Here is a 20,091-nt window from a genome sequence, read left to right on the forward strand (position 1 = left end):
AGTTCTTGTTCTTATTTTGACCATCCTTGTCCTTAAACTCATCAACATCTCTTCTCTCTTCAATGTCTTGCTCTACTTGAGGTAGAATGCACTAAGAATTGGAGAAACAATTGCAGATGAGATGATCGAGAGATGTAGTTGAGTGGACTGGGCTATAAATAACTAGAGCCCGCCCTCAGCAGGTCTGGGGTTTAGAAGAACTAAGCTGATATTGATGAACTCACTGGGAAGGGTGACCCTGAGCAAGAGGGACAGTGAAGCTACCATCTTCTTCAGGGACCTGGTGAAAAATGCCACAAGGAGTGACGCTACTTTGGTAGTGATCCTACTGTTTTCATGTTTCACCGTGATTCATGATGTCACAGAGACCAATGCTCTGATGCAGTAACAAGAGGGACGTGTCAGGAAGTTCCAGCTAGTAAGAGCCTGAACTAAGGAGAAAGCACGTGAAACACTCAGGTTAACAGAAGTACTATAGAAGATAAGGCTGTAGAATCTGTCCATGAAAAAAAAAAAAAAGATAATCGGGTGGAAGAAAAATTGCAAACACTACCTCTCTGTAACTTGCAGACTACCAGTGGAATGAACTCACTCAAACTGATTCACTGATACCAACTTTGGTCAACAGGTGCACTACTAGAGGAAACTGTCCCTTCATCCACTTGGCAGGCATCAAAGGAAAACTTGGAAGTTCTCTGTCAGAACTCAGGGAAACATTTGCCTTACTACAACACTGGTTCATTACAAAAGGGCATAACTCAGGAGCAGCCAGATGGAAGAGATGCAAGGTACCTAAAGCAGGTCTGGGGAAAAGGCGCTGAGCTTCCACACCCACTCCCAGCACACCACTCCCCCAGCACCCACACATGGTCACCAACCTTAAAGTTCTCTGAACCCAATGCATCATTACATAGGTGCAATTGATTCATTATTGGCCACTGGTGATTGATTCAACTTCAAGCCCTGCTCCTGTCATCAGAAATCGGGGCAGGGGAGGGGAGGGAGAGTTGGAAGTCCCACACCTCTAACCACTTGCCCTGGCTCTGGATCTACTGGCAATCAGATCCATTCTTAGCTATTTCCCAAAGTCGTCGCTTTTACAGCATGGAAGACACTTTCATCACGCCCAACACTAAGGAAATTCCAGAGACTTGGGGTGCTGTGAGCCAGGAACTAGGAACAAAAGGCAAATATGTACAAGAGACATTTTTGGGTCAGTTCAATGACCAAACTATACTTTTTATAAAGCACGATATCACAGTTACGTAATGGTGAACCAAGAGAAGTTGAATGAATCCTGGTAAATGCCACGTCATTAAGAAAAGGAGATTAGTCAACCATGGAAGACAAATGGGATGTTGAACAAACACAACTCGTGAACTAATGCAAACTGTTTTTATTCTACTCATCTCGTACAAGTTTTTGAGAAGGAAACATTTCCCTACCTCATGGTAGATCCTAGGACTTCGAACTACTAAATAATAAACAGTCCCAAGGTCACTTTTAGTCACAAAACACACGCTCAGTGCAGTAATTAGAAAGTGTCCAGGTGGAACTGCCCTTTCACTCGTCCAGAGAGGCCCCTGTTACCCTGGCCCCCATTTTAGAGGATACTTTTCCGGCTGTCCCACAGCCGGCCTCCCAAGCAGTGGAAGAGTCCGTGAGCAGATCGGACATGTCCACCCAGAAAAAGTCCATGCCATCGCCCTTCTACACCACCTCTGCCTTCTCAGAACCAGGAATTCCTTGCCCTAAAGGAGCCCAGCCTGTTTCAAGCCCTGCATCAGCCTCTTCCCAACACATCCTCTCCAGAGTGGACAGTGAGTGATCAGTCTTGGTCCTGAGGGTGACTGAGGGCCTGCTGTTTGCTGTGGAAGTGGGGATGAAGTTGAGACCAGCGCTTCTCAAAGTACGGTCCACCCACAAGCAGCATCCGCTTTACCCAGGAGCTCATTAGAGGTAAAACTTATCAGGTCACAACCAGGCCTAGTGAATAGAATCTGTTTGTCACAGACTTCCCTATTTATTCTTAAGCATGTCAACGTTTGAGCAGCGCTGGTGTATAGGGAACAAGGACACACAGGCTGGGTTGCAGCACCTGCTCACAGGCACCTTCTGGGCAGAGGTCACCTGCCTCGGACTGGGTAGCATGAGGGAAAGCCTCCAGCTTCAACACTCAGCAAGAAAGGTGCCCAAATCCTCCTTCACAAAAACCCTCTTCTCTTGACAGTACGATCCCTTTAATAGCCATAATGTGCTGCAAAGAGGCCAAATGCCATGGAACCAAGTCTAGTATATTTCTGTATTTGGTTGTCAGGCTTCATAATTTCATATCTGCTATATTTCAATGTCTTGGTGGAAATTCAGTTTTAATATTTTACTCCAAAAATAAAGAGCTAATAAAACAGTGGAATTACTCAAGCAGGGATTGTTAAGCCAGACAGTTCTCTTACTGACCAACAGGACAGTCTGGTCTCCTGAAGGCATAGGATAGTGTCTCATTGGAATCAAACGGACATGTATCTTTGTTGCGAAGATGGGTTTATCAGCTGGCGGAGCCTGAAGTTAAACCTTCCAGCTGACTATCCAACTTCCCCTGTTCATTAAGTAGCTTTTCAATCATTTCATCATCCCCTTCTCTGCCCATGGACATTACACTTAGAAGATGCTTTAGTCAAATTTAGGTAAGAGCCAGCCCATGTGACAGTTGCAGCTCCCAGTGTAAATTGTGAAAATGCTATTGGGATTTAAAATTTAAATTGTTTTATCAAAAATTGTAGTCAGTTGATATTCTACATCCTTATGAAAATAAGAAGATCAGAACAGTTAGCCTCCTTATTGGTAACAATTTATTCATCAGTACCAGAGAGGAAGGAAGAAATGAATGAGGATAAGGAGGAAACTCAAAGAGAACATGCTGTATCTTCATTTTTATTAAATTCATGTTACCATAAAAATGTTTTCAGTTAAGTTTCATCCCCTTTTTAGATGAGTTACTTGTACTTGATATCCAGAGAGGGAATTATTATTATTACATTTGTAGAAGAGGAATTTGTCATTGGTCAGATAGCAAAAATATTACATTCTTTACCATAGTGCCTTGTAGTGTCTGAAAATCTTTCTATTCTTCTCTGAATCACTCAAACTTCTTGCAGGAGGAAAAGGGAAAAGAAACTTATTTTTCATCCCACCCCAGTTCTAGGTCACTTTCTTGTCCAGGAGTGGCTGGAGTGGGGAATGCTTCAGGCAAAGGAGACACGTGTGTGCTGACTCCCCCCAACCTCTACCCCTGCCCTTTCCCAGGGCTCACCGCCAGCCCTCGGCTCAAGTAGACATGGCATCTTTATGCGGTCCTTGGTGGACTCTAGATGTCTCAACTCCAAGTACTTACATGATTCATTCTTACAAAGAAAGTCCAACATAGATTGTAATCCACTCACTGCTGCAGTGGGTTTGTCCAAAGTGTGAAGGTTTCAGTTTCTAAGTGGATGCTGCTTGTCTAATAGTATCAGAGGTTCCACTTTGCAAGTGTGAAGTTTATAGGAACAACGCAAGGTGGCAGAGCTGGAAGTGACAAATTTCTAGAAGCTAAAGTAGTCAAGTAAATGTAATTGCTTAGTTTTTCTTTAAAGATCACAATTTATATGTCTTTCATAATTGAACATCTTAGAATGATCTGTTGATGAAGATGTCAGAGTTTCATTGTTTGAACTATAAAACTAATAAAAATAGAAATATAGGTAGACACTACAGAAATAGATAGATGGGATGATAGATTAATGATGATGTTGTGGAAAAAATGTGTTACAGCTCAGTGTTATAGCTCAGTTGTGACAGCTCACTCAGTAGTGACAGCTCAGCTGTGGCAGCAACCTGGATCCGGGCGAGAGACCAAGCAGCACCTGGAGAATTGGAGAACTCAGGTTTATTACGCCAGCGGGCCCAGAGGAGGTAACATTCCAAGCTCTGGACCCTGGCTGTAGGTTTACACAGGCCTTTATAGGCTGCAGGTTTACACTTTGCAACATCATATGCAAATAAAGTGTAATAAAAGTTGAACAACTAAGAACAAGCTTTGTAGAAATAGATCAATCAGGAGTGAGAGAAATAACCAATCAGGAGTGAGCTCCATGCAAATGAGGTACTACAAATGGACCAATCAGAAGTTAGGGAAATGGACCAATCAGGAGTGAAGGAAATAACCAATCAGGAATGAGGGAAATAACCAATCAGGAGTGAGCTAATGGAATCAATAAGACTTTAGCGATAAGTACGCCATTTCAGAGGCAAAAAGTGAGATAGAGCCTCTGGGCCAGGGAACCAGATGGTGCTGGCAATAGTGTAGGGACCCTACTTACGGGTCCCACCGGTCTTTTTATGGGGCTTACCGCCTCAAAAATGGTGATGGTGATACACTAGATAGATAGATAGATAGATAGATAGATAGATAGATAGATAGATTGAGTGATAGACTGATGCATTGATAGATTGATAGAAACAATAGCTGTATATATGGGGCTTTTAAAATATGCTAAATCCCTTTGTTTTTATTGAATTTCATTTTATGTGAAACATCCCTTTCAGTCAGTCACCAAATTATGTTTTGGGAGAAAAAGTTTGTTTGTACATGAACTAAGAGAAACAAGCACTCATCATTGAACTCTAGCCCTGAAAATACAGGATTTTGGGGTCCCAAGAAGAAAATAAATAGCTTTGAAAGAGTCAGATTTCTAAACCTCAGCTCTTTCTCCCCTTTATATATTCAGAGTTTGGTTTGGTAGGACTCAGAACACAGCTGTATTGTGTACCATAGCTAATGAAGATGCAAAATATAATTTAAGGGAAATGTCTTGGATAGAAATGGGAAGTAGAAAGTCTTTTACTAGAGGATGCCTGCAGGCTGGGGGACAAAGGAGAGGCATGTGAAATCGAAGAGGTAGGTAGATGCTTCCTGAACCCATCAGTGACACCACCTCTTTCTTGGGTCAAGGTAGTGGTAAGATGAGAGCTCAGATGAGTTAAGGGGAAAACAAAAGTGCAACGGGCTTATGCCCAGCTTAGCCATGGCTGCCTTGTTCTATTCTCCATTGATCAGAGAAGCTCCCACAGGCTCCCCAGAAAGTAGCCGTGGGATGAGTATCGAGACTGGGAAGGGCAGTAAGGGGATGCAGGTTAGGGACAAAATTGAAGATCACGAACATGCTACCCCCATTCATCACAGAGCCTCAGGCTCAGTGTTCCCATGATGCTCCCCTGCAGTCCACCCAAACCCACCCTCAGGGCCCCTCCCCCGAGCTCTCAACATTTCTGCACACAGACATGGGGAGGAAGTGTTCTGTGACACCCATGCCCCAGAGACCCCACCACAGCTCAGATACACTCCATGCCTTCCCCATCCCACACCTGATGCTCCGTGGGACCAACACGGAGGACAGCCGCAAGTCAGTGCCCAGCCTCCTCACGTCCCCACTAAGGGGACCCACCTCATTCAGGTCAGCAGACACAGCAGATGTCTCCCTGTCCATGCCCATTCCTTCTCCTTGAGACTCGGGTAAAGTAAAAGGGAGAAAAGACAATTGAGTACATGCATCTCACCCTCTAAATACTCTAGTATTTACCGATGAACTTTCCAAGAATCACTCTCTTGTTGTCTGCTCCGATCGTTCCCAAGCCCTTGGCTGTACAGGAGCCCTACCTCCTTCCTGTCTCTACGCTTAACACATTAATGATAATGACTGATGACAAATATCAGACCCATTATTTAGTCTCAGGTGCTGGAGTAGGATGAGGATCTGCTCAGTCACTTGAGTTGATGCAATACTCCCTCTGGGGCCCAGATCTACCACTTCACACCAGTTTTGCACTCGACACCATCACCAAAAATCATTCGGCCAGACACCTGGAATGTAGATGGTGCTTGCTGGAGACCAGTCCTCCCTTCCCACAGGGTGACGTTGGGATGCATTTAGTATAACCACTTACATACACTTTCACTTTCCTCAGGATGGACATCTCACACATATGACACTGCTATGAGATCGAGACCCCGTCATGGGGGTGGGGGATGGGCTGGACAGTAGAGGCTCCACTCAGGGCTGCTGTACTGTGTCCAAGTTGAAATCTATACCCCAGAGCTTGGGGTGCAGGGTAAGCAAGGATGAACTGGCCCTCTGATAAAGGTAAGTCTTCTTTGACACAAAAAGAGACATCAGTGTACAATCCCGGCAGAGATTTGACAAGGAAGCCAGTTCAGAGGGACACCAACCCTGTTGGGTCCACACTGAACTTGAGAGAGTGCAGGCTCCAGAGACAGACTGCCTTGTGTTGACCCTCAGCTCTGCCACACACCATGCGCGTGTCCTTCAACAGGTCTCTTAAACTCTCTGAGTGCTTGCTTCATCAAAAAAATGAACGTTATGATCGTGACTGGGTAATAGAATGTGGGTGAGGATTAAATGGTTGGCGTCAGTACCTGATAATGTAAGTGCCCCCTAGCAGTAGTATGCAATAATCATAACAGAGAACCTGTTTAGGGCATCTTTCTCCACCCACCCCCAGGATCACAGGAATCCGGAATGTGAGATTAAATTCTGTTACCTCAGGCTTTGGCTGAGCCTGTCAGAAGTCCTCCGGGAAGCACAGTGCAGTGACGGTGACTGGTGCCACTCAGGGCTGTGAGCCGTGTACACCTGACCCCTCCTTGGTGCCCGCATTCTACTGCTCGGGAAACGCTACCTTACCGTCTGTGACCCTGTCACGAACTCAGTTGTTTACTTGCCAACCTTGCTTTATAAGCATGAATGTTCTTGGTAGAAATTCTCTGTCTAATTCACCTCTATGTCCTCAGTGCCTGGAGATTTAAAAATCCCAAACTATGTCTTCACTGAATGAATGAATGAGTGACACTCCTCTAGGTGTTTTGCACAAATCATCTCAATCAATAAGAAATGTCTGAGAACATTATTCAACGGATGAAGACGGATCACAATGCACGTTACATCATTCATTACAGTGATATAAAGTATAATACCATTTAAAGATATGAGCTATGAATGGTTCAATACAATACAATACAATTCTGCAATGAATGCAGTAGATTCCAATTTGCAAAAACAAACACAGCCCCGTTGCCAGAGCAGTGCTGAGACAGCTTGCTCTGAAAATTTATAGATGCTGCAAGTTTCTTTGTGTATCCGACAAAGCAGAAGACAGACCCCAACATACTGACGGGTGAAGACCGTGTAGCCTCGTGCTCCGGTCTTAATCAGATGTGGCCAAGTGAGCAGGATGTTTGTATATTTATCATTTGGCACCTTTTCAATTAAAACCACACACGACTGTAACAGGAAAAGATTTTTTTTTACAAAAATTTTAGTTCGGCACCTGCTATGTTGGATGAGAAGTGCAGGAGTGGAGAGCAGAAAGAATTCTGTTCTTTAGCTTAGGATAACTGCTTAACTGGCTTTATGGATTGTAAAACCATACAATATGTTACTTCAATATTGTAACAAACCATTATTACTTCCAGCTTACCACGAGAAAGTGGAGGTTTGAGAGGTTAAGTAATCTCTTTTCAGGGGAATTAATAATTACACATGCTTGTTGGGATGCTTGCAGCTTAGCCAGCTGAAAATACAGCACTTCCCTTTAACATCAAAAAGTCTGCGAACAGATTCTCTTTTGCTTCCCAACCTGGGCATGTTAGCTAAGGCTCCTGCAGGCTGCTGGCATCTGCTGAGACCCTGCTGGGGCCCAAGATTGGTTAAGGCTTACATTTACATACCTCCTTTATTCCCCAACTTTACCCCCCAGGCACTGCTACCTCAGTGCTTGATCAGGACTTTTGATGAACCAGCATAAAAGAATCTCAGAATGACAACTCTGCATGATATTGTAGGATATTCTAAGGCAGATTTCATGAAGAAAGTCAAATTGATAGAACATATAAGTATCCAAATAATTTGTAAAGCAATTTAAAGAATTAACACAGATTTGGGGGGGAAAGTAGTCTTAAAAATATCAACTAATCAAATGCAAAACAAAATAATTTAATCTGATAAATTTAATCATTGTGCAGGACAAGAAAAAGTATTCATCATATAATACATAAAATCAACTCGAAACAGTGTGTATATTTATAAGGATGTAAATGATAGATATTAATCTACCAAAATGATAACTAGATTAGAAGACTGGGAATATGGGAAAGGCTTAATTTTGCAGGCAGAAAAGCTACTGGGATTTAGAGAAGGTGAGCGTAGAATGAAAGTTGCTAAATCCTCAATTTCCATAGTGGATAGGCAAAAGGTAACTGACTCAGACAGAAAAAAAATAACATAGTATATTAATATATTAAGGAAGGTATCAGAAAATCAAAAAAAGAGTTTTTAAATATTTGAAATAACTGGGTGCTTGTTCACGGAATGCAGAAGTGAAGACATGTGTTTTTGGGAAGAAGCCATATTCAGCTTTTGACTCTTTAATAAAATTTGTGTATAAATATTATAAAAACTCAAAAAAAAAAACCAAGTGGAATCTAAAAAACAAACAAACAAAGCATAAATACAATACAGAAATAGACTCATAGACATAGAATACAGACTTGTGGATGCCAAGGGGGTGGCGGGTGGAAAGAGATAGACTGGGATTTCAAAATTGTAGAATAGGTAAATAAGATTATACTGCGTAGCACAGGGAAATATATACAAGATCTTACGGTAGCTCACAGAGAAAGGAGTGTGACAATTAATATATATATTTTCATGTATAATTGAAAAATTGTACTCTGCACTGGAATTTGACACAAAATTGTAAATGATTACAAATCAATAAAAATGTTAAAAAAAAACTAAAAAAAAATCTTGTAATTAATAAATTAAAAAAAATGAAAACCAATTGATTGTGTCCTTCCAGCTCCATAATATAGCTCTTATTTCTTTTAGTATCATTGACCTGAATCCATGTCTCTGGCAAGGAAACAATTAGTAACAGGTCTGAAAATTGGCTTAATCCCTGTTCTGGATTTCAAGGCATCGTTAACCTCAACCAGACTGCCTGCAAAACATTCTGCTGGGATTCAGTAGATGGAAGATACCCAAGTGGTTTTCACTCTAAAAACATCTTGTCTATGTGCAAGCATATTTGATTGTCCTTTACGATTGGATTCCTGCATTCTGTTGATTCTTACTTTGTGGTTGGCTTTATTCCTTTCATAACTCTGTAAGTCTAAAAAGCTAAAGCTCTAAACTGTTCTTAGAAACAACGAACAGTACGTATATGTAAATTTTAAGTTTTATCTCTCAATGAGTTGCTCTTCATAGAATAAACGTTGTTTACCCAAAATAAATCAATAAAATTTAAAAAAATTAAAAATAAACATATTTTGTCTGCAAATAACTCTTCAATCAAAATCGATAATAACAAATAAACCTGGAATGATTTATGGACTGTGGCTGACCAGACAATGGAAGTTAACGGCGTAAATCTTCTACCAACATGACTAACAAAGTGTAAAAACTGATAAACCCCAAATGAAAATGGCTTCTTTTAATCTAAATTGTAGGACCTACATGATTAGACTCATATAATCATTGGCATTAGTACCTGATAATGTTAAGTGCTCACGAGCACACATGAATGGTCAGCACTGGGTATTTTTCATGAGTTCATTTTATTAGGGTAAGGGTGTGAGTGCGGACCAAGTTTAGAGTCCTTGTCTAATTAAGAGAGACCAAGAGCATTTCAGAGCCTGGACAGAGTCATGCCTTCATTGGCCTTTGGGGGAGGTGAGAAAACAGGTCAGTTCACTCTCACCTTCTATTTCCTTTGAGGACCAATCCTCTAAGACCACTTGACAAGAAACGTTAAATTATCAACAGAGGGAAAAGTCCTTTATTCAGAATACATACTCTGAGCAGTTTCCCTATAATGCAATGATCGGTCAATACTGCTCTACTGAAATACAGGCAGTTAGAATGTCGGAGCCCTCATCTCATATTAACACAGCATCATGGGAAAGCCACGCTGGGTGTTCCAGGGACACTCAGTTCAACGTCATCATATGCATGGTCCCCCTTTCCCCACTGATCCAGCCAGGGTCTCTCTTCTCCTTTCCCAGGATCAGCTGCCTCTCTAGGAAAGTTGAGAGAAGAGTCTGAAATAGTAAAGAGAAGTTTGATTAGAACTGTGACAAAGGGACACTGGGCTATGCCCTGTGGCAGAAGCAGGTCAAGTAAGTGGTGATGACATAAGATCCCTGGGGACCCAGTTCACTCAGAGAGGCTCAAACTATTTCATATTCACTACAGGAAGGAAATATCAGGGCTCTCCTATCAGGATCCAGCCTATGTGGGCTGCGGCCTCAGCTTAGCTGGGAATGCCTGAATCCCAGGAGAACGATGGTCAAACACAGGAGCTGTGGGAAGGCCTGCTTCCTGGCTTACACACTCAGCAAGCAGAAGGCCCAGGAACGATGAGACACATAAAACAGAATCTGAAATTTTCTTATTTCCCAACTAACAGGTCTGAAGTCATAATGAGAGGGAGACAGAAGTCCAGAAAAATGTCAGTTCCGCAATGAAAATCCAAAACTGCTCTTAGATGCCTTCACCTGTGTTTGCAAATGCCCACAAATACAGTCATAATGTGCATCTACCGTTGTCCCCTCCCCAAGAAACACATGGGCCCTCAGATGGAGAAATACTCTGTTCTGGAGAATGAGTGCCTTCTCCTGACCACTGACATGTCTGGAGCTGATTCGCCCTTAGCTGTCACAAATTCTAAGTCTATGATCCACCACCATGTCTTTACTGTTTAAGGCCTCCATACAGCATAGACGTTGTGCAGAGTAGTGCTAAAGTGTTCACAGTGCATCTTAAATGATCAAAATCCCTCACAAATCCCAATTCTGCAATATGCTTTCTAAATCTCTAACTACGTTGCATGTATGACACAGCACAGAGAAGTTATCAAAACAGTTATTCCCCTTTATTAATTTGTTAAGATTCCTCAATTAATCTGCAAGTCATAAGTCAGGCACATCAAGGATAAAGTGACAAATTTAGGCCACTCATTATGGAGACATAAACACCAAGAATAAAGACGGCTTCCTCCACCCAAGGAGCCTGACGGCATTACAGAGAGGCGTATGTTCGAGGTGATGCTATCAAACATAGGACCTCATGCAAATTTGCAGTCTCCAGGAAGGATGGGCATTGACGAGCTCAGATTCACCCTTTCCCAGACACAGAGCAAAGACTACAGGAGATCAGCTGACCCACTCACCTGTCTGCGAGGCCCTCATCCCAGTCTCCTCCTCTGGGGGCACCTCCCCCTCGCGCATCCGAGAGGCAGGGGGAGCCTCAGGCAGTGGTACCTCTTCAGCATCATCATAACCCTCACTAGGGGCCTTGGTCCTCTGATCCGGGGGCTCTAAGGGCAGACAAGGGGGTCAAGGGAAACCAACATAAATGGGTTGTCCTGGGAAACACCTGACATCTCTTCTGAACCAGAGTTTCTGAGCTGCTCAATGGAGGCACAAGTCACTCCTTGTCTCAACATGTTTTCTAAGGCCATATTTTACTTTGATGTGCCCAAGAAACAAAAAATTATACCATTCTCTGAATATTTCTTATTAAAACTACAGATCTCAAAGAAATTCTTATGCCAATGAGTGTTACTAAAATCTTTTGATGAATTATGCTTTCATGATGTCATTTTTTAAACCAGCATGTGCAGGCTGTGAGTGAGTGAGGGTGATTCTGGACACAGAGAGCCCAGCCCCAACATGAGGCATCGCAGGACAGCCAAGGAAGGAGGGGAGCGTGGACCCCTCAGGACACAAGAGTTCCAGCTAATCCCAGTCAGAGGAAGCTGTTCTCACTGGATGTAATCTCTGTGAGGCAACGTCACCCGCCCCCTCTACCCAGCCAAGACACATCCACCTCTACTACCTGGAGTGGATTTATGGTCACTGTCCTCCGCACCATCCCCTATGTAATAGGGCAGTTGAGACACTGAGTCATCTGACAGGAACCCTAATGTGGAGAAGAACATCACAAAGAACAGAATAATCCTTCCCACACCCATAGGACCAGTGCTAAGGCTGAGAAGGAATGCTGGGGCCGTCATGGCTCCTACAAGATTAGGGAGGCCTGGAGCTCTCAGGGGTTCTGAGGCCCGTCCTGTGGCCTTTGGAGGGGCTGCCTCTGTGAGCCTGGGGCAGATGTGGGGACTGTGGGTGCTGAGAAGATGGGTCACAGCCAGTGGGTGGCTGACAACCAAGGGTCCCGGGAGGGCAAACAGAGACACACACCTGAGCTGTGCAGTAGATCCTCCTTTGGCGTTGCAAGGTAATCAATCTCCTCATACACAGCCTCGTAGACAGCGCCTTTGACCCTGGATAAGGCTGAGAAAACCACCAGCAGGTCAGACATGCCTCCCTAGACGCCCTGAACCAACAGGCTAGTCCTTCATCTCCCCGCCACGCACACATGGGGAGACCCTCAGGGCTGCCAGCACTTCTGTATCTCACACCTCACACATCACGCCCGTCTGCACCTTCTGCCCTCCTCTGGCTCTGGATCCACAGCTCAGCCTCCACTATTTCTTGTCTCACATAAGAGCCATGACTTATGAGTGTCCATACCTCAGACCTAAGAATCTCTGTGTATTCAGCCCTTAGGGTTTCACTTGGAGCAGAAGGAGTTTTGCAGATGAATAGGGGTAAGAACAGAGACCTTGCCCACTTTTCCCCTTGTCTCACCTGACCCCGCTTCCTGCCTCCACACACTTTCCATGTTGCCCTGTACCCACTGCACCCACCTCTGCGCTCCGCTCTCCATCTGAGCAACTGAGTCACCAGGATGACGAGGACCAGGAAGAGGAGGGCGCCCAGGATGAGGCAGAGGATCCCAGGCAGGGAGAAGATGCCAGGGATCGGATTGGAGCGTGGCCTGGTCCCTAAGGAGGAAAAAGCAAGAGCGTTTGGAGAACGATATGGGCACAGAGAACCTTCCAAGGCCAGCATTTCCAGAGAGCTCCACACACACAAGTCCCAGCCTCAGACGTAACTGGACTGACTGTGACTCGTCTACCACTGGTCTTATGCTGAGATAATTCAACTCCACTCCTGCTGGTGTGGCCCAGGGAGAGCTGCAGATGATCAGGGAGCTTCCCGCTGAGACAGCCTCTGAGCACCAGGCTCAAAATTAACACCTCTCCCTGGGCTTCACGAGACCAGAGCATCTAACAATCCCTGGGACTGGCATCTTTTGGAGAGCAACAATCACGGGAAAGTAATAAAACGCTGGATTCTGCAGCACAGGAACCAGCCTCCCCTGGATCAGGTGACACAAGAAACTTCTAGCACCGTGAACCAAGGCAGAGAGAGTTTTCCAAGGAAAGTGCCCTGCTTCCTCCCCACCAGCCAGTGGTTCCTCAGGATCTGTCCTCTCCTGAGCTGGCTGATTCCGGCAGAGACCACAGAACAGGTCCCAGGAATCGGAATGTTCTCCCCGCCCGGGGACCGTGGCACCGTACCTGCTGTAGCGGGGGGCAAAGTTGTCCTTTCGCCTGGAGAGAAAAAGAGGGGTTTGGAGCCCAGGGACTCGATAGAATGCAGGGCAGCCCACGTTTCCTTCCTGAGCCTTGAAATCACCCCTCAGTTACCACAACATCCATGTTGAGTCCCCCAGCCCCGTGTCCTACATCCAAAGCTGCAGCATCAGGATGCTTTATGGACACAATCTCCACATCCTACCGCAGCCCACCCCATTGTCCCGTCGCTGCCCCTGCTCAACCGGAGCAGAACCCACGCTGTTCCACTCACCAGAGCACCTCACCCCTGCATCCTCCTCGTGCTTGCAGTCGTTCTGCCCCCAGGACTCCGCAGCACAGGCCCACAGGGAGGGCTCGCTGCCCCTGCACTGCACCTCATCCAGCCAGATGCTCCCGTTCCCAGGGCCAAACGCTGTACTTCCCAGGGCTTCCAGGGCGTGGCCACAGCCCAGCTGCTGACACACCACCTCGGCCTCTGCCAGGCTCCAGGAGTCATCACACACTGTGCCCCAGGAGCCGCTGTGCCAAACCTCCACGCGCCCTGAGCATTGGCTGCCTCCTCCCCGGAGTCGGAGCTTCTCTTTGTCTGAAAGGACAGCAGCCCCTCCTGTTACTGCTCGTGGTGGAAAGTCAGGAGCCCCTGGGAGCCACAGGGGCAGTGGGAGAGGCTGACGTACCTGTGCAGGGGGCAGCAGTTGGACAGCTCTTGGGTCTACTTCCTGCAGAAGCAAACAATGGGAAGCACTGGATCAGGGACAGCTGGGGGTGCTCTCATCCCCGAACAAGATTATCCAGCGTCCTTGGCTCAGTCCAAGGATGAGTCAAAACACAGGCTTCATCATCTACTGGGTTGAGAAGTCTCCTGGATCTTATCACCAGCTGAAATGACTTTATCTGTTGTTTATCACTCTCCACACCCCACAACAAATATAAACATAGACATCTTACACAAACTCACACAAACCCCTAAATGAAAGCCCCCCTCGAAGAAGGACCTTCATATCTTGTTCACCTTGTGTGTCTGGTGTTAGGACTGTGCCCTGCACTGCGTACGCACTCATTCAAGTATGTGTGGAGAAACTTCTCTAAGTTCTGCGATAGGGGCTTGATGTTTACTGAGTGAAGAAATAGATAAATAAAATCCAGTGGCATGTAATTCCTTTAAATTCTTGCTCATCAGTAAGATAATAAAGGAAAGACAAATTAATATTAATGGTTTGAGGTAATACAGGGAGATTTTTTTAAAAAAATGAATCCAGAATCACAGAAGTAATTTATATTCAATATTACATTTATTCTTTTTAGAGGGAAATTACGTAACAGACTCTAAACTTTTCTTACCTGTTTTTCAGTATGACATATGGACAGGCATAGAGATTAGTACAGGGAGAGGACACTTTTTTGTTAAAGGAAAAGATAGTTTCCTTTTTTTTAAGGGAAGATAGATAAGTAGACAAGTAGCTAGGGAGTGTCAGTGAGACTCAGATAAACACACTGAGAAACACTGTGCTAAGAGGACACAGAGACGAAACATAGGACAAAGAAACTACATAAACGTATAGAAGATGAAGGAAATAGATATAAATTCAAAACAATGCAAGAACACAGACATATACACAGTATTTGCCATAAAATATCAGAATTGGCTTATCCTTTCCATGTGACCCCATCAAACCTCCTCTGCCCAAAGCAGTGAGACATGTCCAGAAACCCTGGCAGGACCTGTTCTGGGGGGTTGTTCACTTTCAGGATTGGAGAACTCACTACTTCTCAATTCATCGTGTTTGACTTTAGGAAATTATCATCCACATAAGGTCTTAGAGTTTAATATCCTTCAGCTTTCCACACGAACCAGAAAAAGGGATGAGGAAAGAGACGCAAGGAAGGGAGGGAGATTCTACCTTTGAAATATCTATTACCACCCTCCACCTCTGCTGTGGATTTCAGACAACTCCCAGCATATCAGCCAGCGTAAACCTGAATGAGGTGTGTGTATGTGGGGGAGGGGTGGGAGAGAAGGAGGGAGAGAAGGAGGGAGACAGAGAGACAGAGGACAGGAAAAAAACATTGAATGAAGGGAAACCACTGTGAAACTGCAAAAAAGGAAGGAATGAAAGGATGAAGGGAAGGAAGGAAGGAGGGAAGGAAGGAAGGAAGGAAGGAAGGAAGGAAGGAAGGAAGGAAGGAAGGAAGGAAGGAAGGAAGGGGAAAGAAACCAGCAGCAAAGCACTTGTCATCCTTACTTCCACCTTCAAGTGTCTCAGGATGAGACTTGTGGGCTTTTGTAAGCTTATTGGTCTTGGCATTTCTATATGGTTTGGCTTTAGTTAATAGTCAAGTTATTGAGAAATCCCAGCATTTTCTATCTAGATATGAAGACAACTGGAAATGATTAGTCCTAGAAAGTAATTTGACAATATCTATGAAAATTTGCTTGTGTTTCTATCTATGCACATGTGTACATGTGTGTCTGTGTATATATGTATATATATATTTATATCCTTTGATCTAATAATATCAACATTTGCAGTAATCTTAAGTAGTAAACTCAATGGCGTATAGCGATACATGTACAAAAATCCTTACTACAAAATTATTTGTAGAGGGGGGAAAGTTAAAAGCAATCAAATTGCGAATAAATGGGCAAATGGTCGTATGAACTGGAGTACCAACCTCTCATGAATGAAATATTAAGCCATTGCTTTACAAATGAGTTAGCACTACCTGGAGGAATATCCATGAGATTTAAGTGATAAAAAGCAAATTGAACATTAATGTGTGTAATACAACCCCAATCTTATAAAAATAAATATTAGTACTTGCTCCACATAAACTCTTTTATGGGCATATGAGTTTACATATGTTTATATGAAGGTGGAGGAATTTGCAGAATAGCATATATCAGTCCATTCTTCTTGTTTGCATCAGGAGGATATGGATGGACAAGAGGTCATGAGATGTGATTCATTTATCTTTTTATCTTAAATATGTCTTTTCTACTTACAGTAAGTTAGGAATGTCTTTGTAATTTAGGTGAAAGAGAAAGGACCTGGTCTCTCTCTAAGCATAAAACAAACGAGTGGAAAGGACACAACTTCCCTAGTGCCAAGCATGGCACAAGTCTAGCGGGAGAATGTGTGCCCGCTTCAGGGAAGAGACACAGAGACAGGCAAAAGGGGACATAAGGCCTGGCCATCCCTTCATGCCCCCAGACTTCTTTAATCTGGCAGTATTGTTTTTTTCCTTGGGGATCATCACAGAGGTGACATTCCCTTATGCTACTTGTAACAAGAGTGAGCCCAGACCTGCTGCCTTCTAACCTCCATCCATCACCAGGATCCTGCCTCTGGAGCAGCTCTGGCAAGTCTCCTCCCTCTTTTGTGGGAAAGTCCTTCAAATCCTGAGGTCAACAATCTGTCCACACCTACTCTGGAATTCATGCTAACTGGTCTGATTATAGACTCCCTCTGACATGATATCCAGTCATTTTTGCACTTGGACACAATGCACTTAGATGATGAAATGTGCCAGCATCACTTTTAAAGGAGGTTCGTCCTACGGTGCATCAACGATTTGATCAACCTGGTAATTAAAATAAATGTACTCCCAACATTGAATACAACACTCTCCCACTTTAATTTTCATTCTTTGCCCTTCACTATTTCTCAAAGAAGATGTGTGTATTTTCCACCGTTACCTTATTTTTTATACTTTTATTTTTGATTTCCAACCCCACTCTCAAAAGTGTTCTCATTAGGACATTCAATGACAAACAATGAGCTAAATCTACTGGGCACTTTTCAGTTCTCATTTACTTACTGCCACAGTAGAACTTAACACATATGACCACACACTTTCCTTGAAAAATGTTTTTGAAGCTGACATCCAAACACAGCATTGCCTGCGTTAGTTCTCTGCCGCTCTTCACTGGACTCCCTGCCAGTCCATGCACTGTACTACCTAGCTTTCAAACATTAGTGTTCATTGGATTCTGTCTTAAAGGGTTTATTTTTCCAATGATCTCATCTATCCCTAATAAACACCTCTATGGTAACTCCCAAATTTCTCTCTCCCAACTGGATTTCCTTTCAAAACTCAAATGGCAAAGTTCTAAATGCCTAATGATATCTCCACTTAAGTGTCTCATCTACTTGGAATGTAATGTACCTAAAACTGAGTCCATGGAATTCTTCCCATGAGCTTCTGCATTTCCTGTATTAAGAACAGGCACTACCACCCTTCTAACAGTCACCCTTGACTCCTCCAAGATATCCCAAGTCATCATTATACAATCTGCATTTTTCCTGCAATAATCCTTTATTTTTCCTGTACTCAAGAGATACTTTCTTAACTCAAAACTGCTTAATTTATCTTCCAGCCTAAAAATCTTTCAATTAGTTTTGATTACACCCTCATGAATATATTTTTAGTTTGGACCACACAATCAAAAAGGTTATTCATTCATTCAATGACTGTTTATTATCTACTCTAATGCCAGGTACTGTCCCCAGCACTGGATATACACTGGTGAAAACCACAGTCAGTCAGTCAAAGTCCTTGAGGCCATGGTATTTTACAAAGAAATAAGACAGATGGATAATAAATATGAAAAAGGTCATTTCACATAGTAATAAGCTATGAAAAGCATTAAAATGTGCTGTAAAATGCAAATTAGTTTAGGTAGAGGAATTGGAACCCTACAAGAGGGACTGAGAAAAGCAATCCGTGTGCTCAGGGATAACCACGGAGTGTCAGGAGTATGTCATAAAGAGGTTGGGGAGGGGTAACAGCAGTTAGGTGGATATAAGGGCCTCAGCAAGGAGATGATATTGAAAGTGACGAATGATGAGAAGTTGACAGGCAAGCAAAGCAGATCGAACAGCTGGTGCGAGGTCTTAAGATGGACACAGCAACTGTATGGTAAGAGGATACTGAGGCGTTAAAGGATGGCGACACCTTCCCTTACTGCCCATTCTGCCTATTTCGTGGACACAAAGAAGGTCAATATGCACATCGACTGAAGGAAGAGTTAAGAATAGAGGAGGACTGAGTGGTTGGTAGGGGACAGACATTGTAGGCTTTGTCAACCAGAAGGAAAAATCAGAATTTGATCTTGAGTTGAGTAGGAAGCTTCTGGGGGCTTATTGGCAAGAAATAGGATACAAAGTCATTTTAAAAATCGCTCTCTACCTGACAGAGAAAGAATATATTAAGGAAGGGGAAGAATGGACCTACATGACTACCAGGAACTGTTGGAATAATCCAGACAGAGATCATCTTTCCCAGACCAAGATGATAGTGAACATAGAAGGAACAGAAGGACTAAGGATATATTTGAAGATAGAGCCAACAGGACTTGCTTTTACATCGAAAGCAGAGGAAGAGGGAACAGGAGAGATAAAGGTTGACTGCTGTACATTGAGCTTAAGGAACTGAGTAATGGTAGTGACATTAACTTTAATGGGGAGAATAATAGTGGAGGAAACGTTAGGAGCAGATATTGCTAAGGTAGAATCAACATTCTGTTATGGACTAAATTTGAGTGGTCTATTGATATTCAGCTGGAGATGTCAGGTAGCAATGGAATATATGAGTTTGGAGATAAGGGCCGACCTCAGCTGCAGAGGCGTATATCTGAGAGTTGTCAGTGTACACATATCGTTTAGGGCATGGGCCGTAGGGAGGGAGTACAGGTAAAAAAGAGTAAAGAGTCTGACACTGAGCCCTGAGAACGTCTAAGACACAAGGGCTGAGCACGGGAGGTGCAACCCAGTAAGAATAAAAACAACAAACAATGAGGTGGAGATGTCTCTCAGTTCTGTTTAAGGGTGTCGAGTAACTACGAATGGTTCCAGGAATAAGACGTCGATGAAGAACCTGGTGAGCCTGGTGCTGCAGCTGCTGGATGAGCTGCAGGTTGAGAAGAAACAGGAGAGGAATTGTTGAAAATGCACCTCGGGACAAGGAGCTCCCTACTCCAAAACGCAGTCCAGACAAAAGTGTGTGAAAAGAGAAACACACAGCCTCCAGTCGATACAAAAATCAGTGTTTTCAGGAGAAAAAAATCAGGTTTTGATTAGAACATAGAAGTGAAGGGACCACTGAGGATATAAGGGAATTTGAGGATGATGGGATCCAAATTCCAGTAAACTCTGCAGAACACTGTGGGCGAGTAAGATGAGGTGGACAGATGAGTGCACGGTAGTGGAAGAAAAGCCCACAGGATGAAGGTTCAGCCAAGGACACTGGGATTCTGAAGACGTCTTAGAAGAGATAAATTCAAGCAGGAAGATATGGCAACTTGAGCCCCCTGACCTCTAAGGGGTTCTACATGATGTCCCAGCCAAGAGGATAAACAATATCCTCTTTAACAGGATAGTTTTCTTGGGTCCTGCCTCCCAGAGGTGTCTGGCTCTGCTCATCACTCCACGGGAATCCTGCAGCACAGCCTCTCACCTTCTTTCTGCTCTGGCCAGGATGTGATTTTCTCAGTACCTCTAAGACGCCACGTTTCCTCCTATATGAGGATTTACA

The 20,091-nt window shown here is 43.9% G+C and overlaps 1 protein-coding gene and 1 long non-coding RNA gene across 2 annotated transcripts in view; both read right to left on the reverse strand.

Annotated features, from left to right (window-relative positions):
- The window catches only part of LOC102507671 (antigen WC1.1), a 99,558-nt gene that overhangs the window by 26,285 nt on the left and 53,182 nt on the right, over window positions 1–20,091 (reverse strand). Inside the window, exons 23-30 of the mRNA XM_032472903.1 lie at window positions 14,235–14,276; window positions 13,829–14,143; window positions 13,540–13,572; window positions 12,823–12,960; window positions 12,314–12,406; window positions 11,952–12,035; window positions 11,284–11,430; window positions 10,010–10,153 (exon numbers count right to left, since the gene is read on the reverse strand). Of these exons, the coding sequence (XP_032328794.1) occupies window positions 10,010–10,153; window positions 11,284–11,430; window positions 11,952–12,035; window positions 12,314–12,406; window positions 12,823–12,960; window positions 13,540–13,572; window positions 13,829–14,143; window positions 14,235–14,276 (996 nt within the window). The remainder of the gene's footprint in view (window positions 1–10,009; window positions 10,154–11,283; window positions 11,431–11,951; window positions 12,036–12,313; window positions 12,407–12,822; window positions 12,961–13,539; window positions 13,573–13,828; window positions 14,144–14,234; window positions 14,277–20,091) is intronic.
- LOC116661363 lies at window positions 3,570–8,740 on the reverse strand. The gene is made up of 3 exons (XR_004317245.1): window positions 8,554–8,740; window positions 4,628–4,632; window positions 3,570–3,581 (listed from the first exon to the last, which is right to left on the reverse strand). It is a non-coding gene; the product is annotated as an uncharacterized LOC116661363 (long non-coding RNA).

The sequence above is a fragment of the Camelus ferus genome, chromosome 34 (assembly GCF_009834535.1).
Source record: "Camelus ferus isolate YT-003-E chromosome 34, BCGSAC_Cfer_1.0, whole genome shotgun sequence".
Lineage (NCBI taxonomy): Eukaryota > Metazoa > Chordata > Mammalia > Artiodactyla > Camelidae > Camelus > Camelus ferus.